Source organism: Maylandia zebra, linkage group LG6 (assembly GCF_041146795.1).
Source record: "Maylandia zebra isolate NMK-2024a linkage group LG6, Mzebra_GT3a, whole genome shotgun sequence".
Taxonomy (NCBI): domain Eukaryota; kingdom Metazoa; phylum Chordata; class Actinopteri; order Cichliformes; family Cichlidae; genus Maylandia; species Maylandia zebra.
This window is the reverse complement of record NC_135172.1, coordinates 12,406,271-12,417,610: the sequence shown is the minus strand read 5'-3', so window position 1 is coordinate 12,417,610 and position 11,340 is coordinate 12,406,271. Positions and strand designations below refer to the sequence as shown.

The following is an 11,340-nucleotide window of genomic DNA, read 5'->3' as shown; positions in this document are numbered from 1 at the left end:
CTCGTGGATGAGGGTCACTGTGATCCTCCGCTGGATCCCCTGCAGCAAACATAACAGGAGCTCAGGATCACAGTGAGCACAGCTAGAGCAACATTACGCTTTAAAAGAAGATATTCAACTGTGTACAAAGGAAGCAGTTACCACTGTGTGAGTAATAAGGAAACAACATGTGCACCAATCCTGTACCTGGGGAGCACTTGCTGAACCTTCTTGGTACCAGCCAGGTGAGCGCTGATATCTGGACACTTCACAGCTCGAGAGCGCTCCATGAGGAGACGAGCATCCCAGCTCTGCAATGGAAAACAGACAATGAATTCTCTGCTTTTTATCATTAGATGTATTTCTGTATTAAAAAATTCCGTTTATTGGGCCACTTTGTGCTAGAAGAATTTTTCCAGCATAAAATAGCCTCTATCATTTCACTAACTAACTTATTTCACTGCTGCTAATGACGTTTCACAAACTGTCACAGGTTTTTTAGCTTCGTTCGTATAAACTTTCTTGTGGTTGAGATTCTCGAGAAAACAGCCAGCACACTGAGCAGCAGAGGGTGACAACAGTTGGTTTATAATACGCTGAGATTTGACAGACAGAGACAGAAGAATGAAGGAGAACAACACAGAGTCACGCTATCAAGGAGAACCTGGACGGTAGATTCAGCAGTTTGGCTTGAAGCTTGCAAACTGTTTTAACTTGTTATGTCCGATTAAGTTTTCCTTCCAGGATGCTCGCCAGTTTTCTTTCACTTGTTTCCTGCCAGCAGAATGCATACACAGCTGCAGTAACTACACACAATGTTGCAGAAAACATGGAGCAGCAACAAACATGTGTTGGTCTCTAATCACCCATTCAAACTCACACAGCGACAGGTCTGTGGTCACTTATATCAGCCAATCAGGGCTAGACTTGGTGTTGCTTAGCAGGGAAAGAAATAAACTCAATGATAATGACGCTCCAGTTTCTCATGAATACGAATCACTTTAAGCAAGTCTGCAGGTTTCATTTAGTGTTTTTAACTAAACTCTTTGATGTAATCATTCTGAGTGCAAATCAAAAGTTGGACCTGTTCAGAAGTGTAGTTGTCGGGCATGTAACCGTTCCTGAAACACTCCACAGTTTGCCGTCCCTGAAGTGAAAGTGACACAAAAGACACAATCCATGTCGACACACAGCGACCTCCATCTCCTCTTCATCCAGTTTGGAGGCCTTCCTTGAAGTCTCTCGTGCTGCTGTCCACTGGGAATCCCCACATGTGCCTCTTCCCCGTGTCTACGACATGTAACAAATATAATAAAATAGCAAGAAATTATAAAGTAAATGACAAGATTTTCCATTTACTCTAATTTAACAGTAGTCATCTTGCAGAAGACAGTCGTTTGGTTACTATAGTAAAAACTATTATGTCACACAAACACAAACACAAAGAACATCAACAATGAGCACCTTTCTTTTTGCTGAAAGTGATATAGCTTTCTGTTACCATCAACTGAAACCGCCAACATTTCAGGTGTGCATGCTGGGCAGCTGAAGCTGACATCACAGCACAGCTGCTCTTCCTCATCAAGAAAGCTGTGCTGCAGTGCATCGCTTTTGGCACGCCCAGTCTGTATGTACAGAAACATAACAGAGGAGTAAATATTTGCATCTGCTTATTGAAAAACAATATCAAAGAAATACTTCACTCAGCCTTCCCCCACACTTGCAGTTGCTTGCAAAAGTATTCGCCCCCCTCAGATCTGTGGCAAGATCTGAAACTGCTGTTCACAAACGCTGTCCATCTAATCTGACTGAGCTGGAGCTGTTTTGCAAAGAAGAATGGGCAAAGATTTCAGTCTCTAGATGTGCAAAGCTGGTAGAGACAGACCCTAAAAGACTGGCAGCTGTAACTGCAGCAAAAGGTGGTTCTACAAAGTATTGAGTCAGGGGGCTGAATAATTACGCACACCCCACTTTGCAGTTATTTATTTGTAAAAAATGTTTGGAATCATGTATGATTTTCCTTCCACTTCTCACGTGTGCACCACTTTGTGTTGGTCTTTCACGTGGAAGTCCAATAAAATTGATTCATGTTTGTGGCTGTAATGTGACAAAATGTGGAAAAGTTCAAGGGGGCCGAATACTTTTGCAAGCCACTGTAGTACCACGCTCCAACAGTTTTGCAAACTAGAGGCCATCCTGCTACACATAAAATATATCAGTGTCATAAATGTTAGTTTAGTCACGTGTTTGTTTATTATCCTTATTGTTTTATCTGGGACTGTTTGCAAACATCTCAGAGAGAGGAGACACCAGCATCTGAACAGAGACTCAAACCAGCAACCTGCAGCTCCCTGCTTGGCTGCTCCAGTTTTCTCCTCTCTCATGTTGCCCACCAGTGATTTCTAGCTGCCCACCCACACAGCAGGCTAGAATATGCACTGAGCCTCAGCACCATGGTTGCAATACTTGGACATGTTTTCTTTATTAAATAATGAACCAGACCCCAAAAAGTAAACAGCTGTTATTGCTAGGCAACGGGAGCAGCATTTGGTGATGCAGCACCTGACATTCCTGACCATGTGGGCGGAGCATGCATGGAATGGAATGTTTTGTAGAACTGTGCAACACAAGCACTTAGTTACAGCATTTTTCATTTTATCCAGACACAGCTAGAGACACATCTACAGCAGCATCTCTGTGCAGGACAGACGACGGTTGAAGAAAAAAACACATCGAAAACTTCACTTCTCTACAAAACTTTGGTTCCTTTGTTTAAAAGGCCAAAATGAATCAAGGGAGATCGAGAAGAGGATTGGTGAGTGCGTCACCATACAGTACAGAACAGTCTGAGCTGATTAAACTACGAGAAGAATTTCAAATAATACAGGCTGAAAATGTCAAATTAAAAGAAGTGGCAGAAGAATCAAGAGGAGAAGCTGAAAATTCAAAGTTTGAAACCGAAGTAGTATTGAAGGAATTACTGCATGTGGGTCTAAAGCTTAAAGGAGAGAAGATGGGAAAACAACAAGCAGAAAATGAGAATGAAAACATCAAGAAAGAACTGTTGGAAGCTCAAAAAGCATTGCAGGAAGAGAAAAGCACAGCACAAGAAGCTAAAAATAAATATCAAACTGCAAAGAAGGAGGCAGAAAATGTGATGCAGGAATTACAGGAGGTGCAGGAAGCTTTTGAAGGGGAGAAAAGGAAAATGCAGTTGGCAGCACAAGAAGCTGAAAATGTAACGGCTGAAGCTGAAATACTCAGGAAGGAATTACTGCATGTAAAGCAACAACTTGAAGAGGAGAAAAAACGTAAACACGAGGCAGAAAATGAGATTGAAAATATGAAGAAAGAATTGTTGGAAGCTCAAAAAGTGTTGGAGGAAGAGAAATTTAAAATACAGGAAGCAAAGAAAGAAATGGAAAATACAAAGAGTTTCACTCAAAACATGAGGAAGAAGTTGCTGGAAACAGAGGAAGAAATAGAAAAAGAGACACATGGAAAATGGGAGGCAAAACAGGAAAGTGAAACTCTGAAGAAGAAACTGATGAAAGTGCAAGAAGAACTTGCAGAAGAGAAAATTGAGTTGAAGGTATTCAAGAAAGAAACGACAGCCTCTGAGGTGACCAAGAAAGGCTGCAAAGATGCACTTAAAGAAATGCAAAAGCACAAAAAGGAAGCTAAAGAGCTCCTGAAACAGAAAGTCAAACTGGCCAAACAGCAGCTGAAAGAAGCATTTAAAGACGCCGAGGAGCAGCTAAACAAAACTTTAAAAGAGCTGAAGGCAAAAGAAAAAGAAAAGAAAGCCGAGGACAGGAGTGGATTCTGGAGCAGACTGCTGAGAAAAAACTGACCCAGCAGCATCAAGTTTAAGGAGAGCAATAGTTTCTTCCTCCTTCCCCCTCTCTCAACCTTTCTTTCACAAAAATCCCCCCAAACTTGACTTGGGACGTTTGTTTGTTTTTAAAAACTCTATTCTGAATACATGTACTGAAATACACAAATAAAAATGCCATAACTTGACCTCACGTTGCCGGCTTCTTTTCTTGTGTGTCTGTGGATGTAAAACAGTAACACACTTTCTGCTCTGTGTGTTTTTAATTGTAAATAAATGCAATATATCTTCATTTTAAAAACTTCTGCTCTAAATCTTTTTTTAGCAAAATGCTTTTTTTGCCCCTTCCTGATTTCTTATGTTTTAACATGTTTGTTACATTTACATGTTTCCGATTTCAAGTGTTAACACAGATGGTCAGAGACAGAGGTCTGGACAGCTCTTTCCCTTTATTTGTATTTATTCAGGTTATTTTTATACTCAAAAATCCATCCACAAGCTTCAACGCGTCCAGAACTCTGCTGCCCGTATCATCACCAGGACCCCTTCTATCCACCACATTACTCCTGTTCTGCAGCAGTTTCACTGGCTCCCGGTCAAATATCGTATCAATTTCAAAATACTCTTGTACACATTTAAGGCTATTCATCATCTCTGCCCTCCATATCTTTCTGATCTGGTTAAGATCACCGCCCCATCTCGTTGTCTCAGATCTACTTCTTCCCTTTCACTCTCCGTCCCCTCCCCCCGTCTTGCCACCATGGGGAGCAGGGCTTTCAGCTGCTCTGCTCCACGACTCTGGAATCCCCTACCTCCTGATTTAAGAAATATCTCTTCCTTCTCTCTCTTTAAGTCCCAACTCAAAACTCACTTGTTCAAAATAGCTTATCCCACATAACCTCTCCACTCTGCTCTTTTAAATTAGTTTATGTCTTATGCTTTTACGATTGTGTAAACTGCTTGTTTTTATGTTGCTTTTTATTCTAATGTGTACAGTGACCTTGAGTGTTTTGAAAGGCGCTTTCAAATAAAATGTATTATTATTATCTTTGAAATATCTCAGTGTGACACTGATACTGTACATGAGTGTGGTAGGTTTTGAAAACAGCATCAGCAGAGTACACAGCAAAGGGGAAAGGAACAATTGTTCCTTTCAAATTTTTTACAAAACATCCAATCCTGGATCATATCCATATCCACTTAGGATCGAGTGATCCAAATACACCACATTGTGACAATAACCATGGCATAGCAGCTGATGAGCAGCAGATAGATACTGCTCATGGCACCACTGGTGCAACTAGACTTGCAGTCAAGACTGCCAAAACCAAGACCAAGACCAGAGGGTATCGAGACCAAGACAAGACTAAGAACAAGTCGAGACCAAGTCGAGACGAGACGAAGTCGAGACGAGACGAGACCAAGACAAACAAAAGAGTCTTTAAACTGCAGCCAGATTCTGCTTCGTTTACGGGTGTCAGGCATATTTATGTGTTTTTGCTTTCACACAGCCCTCCTCACCACTGTCTACTGTCTCACTCACTTACTGAGAGGACAGACGCACCCTCCACTTGACTGTCGAGAAATGCAGATCCAAAAGCAACAACATGGCAGGTCAAGAACTCCAGAACTCTGCTGCCCGTATCATCACCAGGACCCTGCGGCTTTTAGTCAGGTGCGGCTTTTCTATAGATTGTCCATGATTTTTGTGATATCGTAAGACGATTTGTTTTGTTTGTTCCGCTGTTGTACGGCACTACGTTGCCTGGCGGAAGGATCGGGGTTCAAGAGTGGTATGTTGGTCACATGTCCATCCGCCAGGCAACATAGTGCCGTACAAGTAGCGCGAAAAACAAACTTCAAAGTAGCGCTATGCGTTCAGCGGGAGTCGTGGATGACGAGCGGCGATAAACTTGCGAAAAGCAAGTTGTGCTCAACTCTACCGGTGGATTCTGACAGCGTGGAAAAGTGTGCAAACATCCACGATCACCAACGGATTTCGAAGGGCTGGACTGCTGCATGATGAAGAGGAGGACACCGCCACGGCCCTTCAGAGGGTGTTCGACTCCGACACTGACAATGACAATGAGGATTATCTTTGGTTTTGAAAGTGACAACGAAGGAAAGAAGCTGAGAGTGGATGACGAAGCCATCCTGAGCCTGTTCGTTTCCGACACTGGAGAAGAGGACTTTGGTGGTTTTAGTGCGCAGGAAGATGGTGGTGAATGACTGACTTTTCTTCTTGTTAAAGCCGTGTCACTGCACCTGAGCCTAAAAGGTAGTCTGAATCTATTTTTCTGGTGTGCTGTAGGTTACTGTTATGTACTACATTTGTTACTCATTTATGAAGCACAGCACATGTGCAAATATGTACCCATAACTTGATTTTCAAAATATTAATAAAAGGGGTGTGTCTCCAAACAGCCATCTCTTTCCTGACAATTCGCTTTGTGCATATTCTCTTACATATGATAAGTCAATATTGAAACACCTGCGGCTTTTGGTCAGGTGCGGCTAATGTATGTACAAAACAGGATTTTCCCCTGATTTTAGCTTGTGCGGCTAATATTCAGGTGCGCTTTGTAGTCCGGGAAATACGGTAAGCATATAAAACATGAAGTGTTTGTGAGGTTCATCTGCAGCACCTTTGTCTCTGTGAAATGTTTGCTAATTTAACATTTTCCCTCCTAAACAGGAAGGAGTTTGTGGAGGCCTATGTGAATCATGCCTTCAACACATCAGTGGAGAGTCTGTTCCAGGAGTTCAAGCGAGGCTTCTTCCTGGTGTGTGAGCAGGATTTGGTGAGGCTGTTTCGACCAGAGGAGCTGCAGGGAGTGCTGGTCGGCCAGGACGTGCATGACTGGGAAAAGTTCAAACAGGTACAGTCAGCCAAACAGACACAGGCTGTAGTTTCACAGCTGTCCTGTAGCACAATAACTGTGTACTGCATACTGCCAAAAGCATTCAGCCGGCTGCTTTAACACAAATATGAACTTGAGTCACATCTCAGTCTTAATCCAGACTTTTGTATGATAGTATAATATAATAGTCAGCCCACCCTTCGCAGCTATAACTGCTTCCACTCTTCTGGAAAAGCTTTCCACAAGGTTTAGGTGTGTTTATGGGAATTTTTTGACTATTCTTCCAGAGGTGCATTTATGGTGTCAGACACTGATGTTGGAGGAGAAGGCCTGGCTCACAGTTGCTGCTCTAATTCATCCCAAATATGTTCTATCAGGGTGAGGTCAGGACTCTGTGCAGGCTAGTCCAGTTCTTCTACACCAAACTCACTCATCCATGTCTTTATGGACCTTGTATTGTGCACTGGTGCCCAGCCATGTTGGAACAGAAAGTGGCCATCCCCAAACTGGAAGCATGAAATTGTCTTGATATGCTGAAGCATTAAGAGTTCCTTTCATCGGCACTAAGGGGGCGAACCCAACTCCCGATAAACAGCCCCACAACAAAACCGCCCCTCCACCACACTTTACACTTGGCACAGTGCAGTCAGACAAGTACTTCTGGCAACCACCAAACCCTGACACATCCATCGGATTGCCAGTCAGAGAAGTGTGATTCGTCACTCCAGTAAACACATCTCCACTGCTTTAGAGTCCAGTGTTGAGATGCTTAAATCACTCCATCTGACGCTTTGCATTGTGTTTGTCAGTGTAAGGCTGGGATGCAGCTGCTCAGCCATGGAAACCAATGAAGTTTGGACATCTGTAACAACAGCAGACTGCAGATATTGGTGACTTAAGTGCACTATGAGCCTTAGCATCAGCTGACTAGCTGTCATTTCCAATTACTTCCACTTTGTTATAATATCACTAACAGCTGACTATGGAATATTTAATAGCGAGGAAATTTCATGACTGGACTTGTTGCACTGGTGCATCCTATCACATTACCATGCTGGAATTCATTCAGTTCCTGAGAGCGACTCGTCCTTTCACACATGTTTGTAGAAGTAGTCTGCATGCCTAGGTGCTTGATTTAATACACCTGTGTCCATGGAAGTGATTGGAACACATTAATTGAATGATTTGGATGTGTTAGGGAATACTTTTGGCAACATAGTGTATGCCTGACCTTACAAACTCTATGATTATAACAGTCATTTTCACTGTTTTCAGAACACAAGTTATGGTTGGAGATATCATGACCGCCACCCCACCATACAGATGTTTTGGGAGGTATTTGATGAACTAACTGAAGAGCAGAGGAAAGATTTCCTTCGTAAGTACTTGCTGAAGCCTCCGTTATGATATGTTACTGAAATCACACTGTATCATATAAAACATTAGATTTTTCTGCACTTTACCAAGATACATTAGAGAGCAGCATTGTTCTGATTAATACACTGTAAAGCTGCTTTATGGTTGAGTTAGTCATCAAAAACGTATGCCAAGGAAAGTGGGCCGAAATTCCTCCCAAAGCTATGTAAAGATTCGTTACCAGTTATCACAAACACTTGACTGCAGTTCTTGCTGCCAGGATGCTTCCACCAGTTAATACATTTAGAGCTCCATTGCTTTTTCACATAGGGCCAGCTAGGCTTGAATATTTTTTCCCTTAATGAATGAAATGATAAATTAACAATTGTGTTTTGTATTTACTTATTACACATAAATGTGACAAATATGCAAAAATATCCAATGCAGTTTGCATACAGGCCCAACAGAGGAGTGGAGGACGCACTTTTGACTTTACTAAATCTAATTCTTAAACATGTAGAGAGTAAAGGGACTTTTGCAAGACTTCTTTTCATTGATTTTTCTTCGGCTTTTAATACAATACAGCCCCATATTTTAATTAAAAGACTTTTAGAACAGTTTGAAATCAGGAAAAACCTGGTGGGCTGGATTTTAGATTTTCTAACTGACAGGTCACAAAGAGTGAGAATAAATGGGGTTCTGTCTGACCCAGTGTTCTCCTCCACAGGTTCTCCTCAAGGGTGCGTCCTATCGCCCTTATTATTCACTCTCTATACAAATATGTGTCAGGGCAGACATGAAAACAGGGTCATTATTAAATATGCAGATGACTCTGTTATTGTCAGCTTACTGAAAGAGGGTGAAATTAACCACGGTCCAGTCATTGATGACTTTGTTCAGTGGTGTGAGGAGTCTTATCTCCAGCTGAACATATCTAAAACAAAAGACATGGTTGTTGATTTTAGGAAGCAACAAAATGGGCAAGCAGTTACTTTAATTAAAGGTCAGAAAATAGAGCAAGTACAATCATATAAATATCTTGGGACCATAATAAATGAAAAACTGAACTTTGATCAAAATTGCAAATCAGTTTGTAAAAAGGGTCACCAGCACCTTTATTGCCTTAGGAAACTTGTTCATTTCCACATTGACCAAAAAATTTTAACTTTGTTTTATCGTTCTTTTATTGAGTCTGTTTTATCCTTTTGTTTGGTGGCATGGTTTGGTCAGACCTCTGTCACAGAGAAAAACTCTCTAAATCAGATAGTGAGATGGTCCAGTCGTCTGATAGGTGAGCCACAGTCTTGTTTAGCCTCCCTGTACTCTAAGCAGGTACAGAGGATGGCTTTATCAATCCTTAAAAATGGTTCCCATCCTCTAAGGGGTGAATTTCAGCTTCTTCCCTCAGGACGGAGGTTTCTATTTCCGAGATGCAGGACAAAGCGTTATAAAAATAGCTTTGTCCCCGTTGCTGTCACTGAATTAAATAAGAACTGTTTTTGATTCGAAATATTAAAGTATGTGTCACAGTGAGTTTTATATATTTACTAGGTATGTGTGTTTTTAAAGGGATGTCAAATGCTGTCATTTTTCTGTAAAGCAAATTTACCTTGCCTTTAGGTATAAATAAAGTTACCTTACCTTACTTTTTCCTGTGATGTGATGATGATATGTATATGTATAGGTATGTAAAAGTTTTCAAAAAAAATAAGATAAGTAAAATGATATTTTCTTTCCATTGCTGTTCTTCAGGGTTCCTGACTGGTTACAGGAGAGCGCTCCTATTCTTGGCATCGACCAGGTCAAGATGAAGGTTTTTGCTATTCAGAGCAGCACCTGTGAGCAGCACTTCCCTGAGTCAGAGACATGTCACTCTAATCTGTATCTGCCTTTTTACTCAACTAAGGAGATCATGCGAGACAGACTGACAGAGGCCCTGCTAGCAGATACAGATTTCACACTGTGATGCTGGATCGTATGCAGCTCTAAAGGAGCGTGCACTGTGTCTGAGCCGAGGAGGAGGGATGAGATTTATTTGTACTCTTGGAACTCATCTTCTTTTCCTGTGGTACCTCAGGATAATTTACACTGTGCATTACAATAATATTACACTATAGCAAATGCAAAAAATTCAACATCCCTACATAAGACAGCTGTGTAACAGCATCAGCATCATAAGGCACTTTAGAATTATCTGACTTTTCTTAATATGTCATAATTTATCCAATAATTTAAGTTACTGCTGCATTATAATTCTTATGAATCAAATCTAATTTTTATGCTCAGACAAACATGAACAGGAGAATGTATTGCTTTATAACTACTATATTGCTATAAACATCTGACTATGTAATACAATCCAATAGAGCACTTCTGTATTATTTATCACTTTATTCTTTGTGTTTTGTTTAATTCTGGTGGGGTTGAATTATTTCCAATAATAAATCTTTAACATATGTAACATTGGTTATTTGTTGGAACAATAAAAATGTGTATTTTACACTAAACATTGCTTACCTGGTGTCAGTAAATCCCTAATTACTGCAGTCTGAGGTTTGCTTAACACGATTTGAAGAAGCAAGAGTACAGTAGTACTGTACTCTTGGCGGACGTGATTAAGGATGCCGTGCAGGTGTGTCCGCCCTCCCTGCACGGCACCGCAGGCCACGCCCCACCGCATACCCCCATCGCCCGACTGAGGCCGGGGAGCCATCCGGTTGAAATGTTAAAAGAATGTTGGAAATTTGATCAGAATACAGTAAAAATGAGAGAAACAGATATTTTTCTCAGGTCATTGTGTTAAATTGTCATAATCGCCGTGTTCTTTAAGACTATCAGCTCTACTCTAAACAACCCTGAAAGCCTCTGCTGACACATGTCATCAGTTCCTTTCTTTCTTTGTAAACAAGGTCGAGTCTGTCAGGTCAGCAATAGAACTTCCTACAGATGACCCATCAGTGTTTATTCCATGACTGTAAACATGTTTCCATTCGTCACTTCAGTCTTTACTCTGAAATACAGGAAATGACTTCATGGCTCAAAATATTTGTCGTTCAAACAATTCTTTATTTAACTTTTTTTTAAACTTTATTGAAGAACTTTAACAAAATACATTCAATAAAAACTTGAACAACAGGAAACTGATTTTTCATCCAACCACTGAAAAAAAAGGTAACAACTGAACACAAACACTACAGAAGAACAATTTATAAAGATTAACATGGAACTACAGGAACAGTTTGATTCATAGCCTCATTAGGTCTTTAAGGAGAGCCGACCTGAACTCTGTGGAGCCTGATCTCCAGGGTT

General features: G+C 41.0%; 1 protein-coding gene across 2 annotated transcripts; it reads left to right on the top strand.

Moving 5' to 3' along the window:
- The first annotated feature begins 5,369 nt into the window (after positions 1-5,369).
- On the top strand, positions 5,370-10,543 carry LOC143418932 (E3 ISG15--protein ligase HERC5-like). Of its 2 annotated transcripts, none has more exons than XR_013098882.1 (4): positions 5,370-6,092; positions 6,510-6,693; positions 7,951-8,053; positions 9,784-10,543. XR_013098882.1 is itself a non-coding variant. In XM_076884669.1 (4 exons), the coding sequence occupies exons 1-4, from the start codon at positions 5,422-5,424 to the stop codon at positions 9,840-9,842; spliced, it is 414 nt and encodes a 137-aa protein (XP_076740784.1). In that variant the 5' UTR covers positions 5,374-5,421; the 3' UTR covers positions 9,843-10,543. The 2 variants fall into 2 exon arrangements, 1 of the variants encoding a protein (XP_076740784.1); XM_076884669.1 differs by having other exon boundaries at positions 5,374-5,489.
- The last annotated feature ends 797 nt before the right edge of the window (positions 10,544-11,340 follow it).

What these genes read in the sequence shown, in the direction of transcription:
- LOC143418932 (XM_076884669.1), top strand. Translation starts at nt 5,422, where the DNA reads ATGGCAGGTCAAGAACTCCAGAACTCTGCTGCCCGTATCATCACCAGG. An exon ending in ACTGGGAAAAGTTCAAACAG is followed by an intron (nt 6,694 to 7,950) that starts GTACAGTCAGCC and finishes CACTGTTTTCAG; the next exon opens with AACACAAGTTATGGTTGGAG. An exon ending in GCAGAGGAAAGATTTCCTTC is followed by an intron (nt 8,054 to 9,783) that starts GTAAGTACTTGC and finishes GCTGTTCTTCAG; the next exon opens with GGTTCCTGACTGGTTACAGG.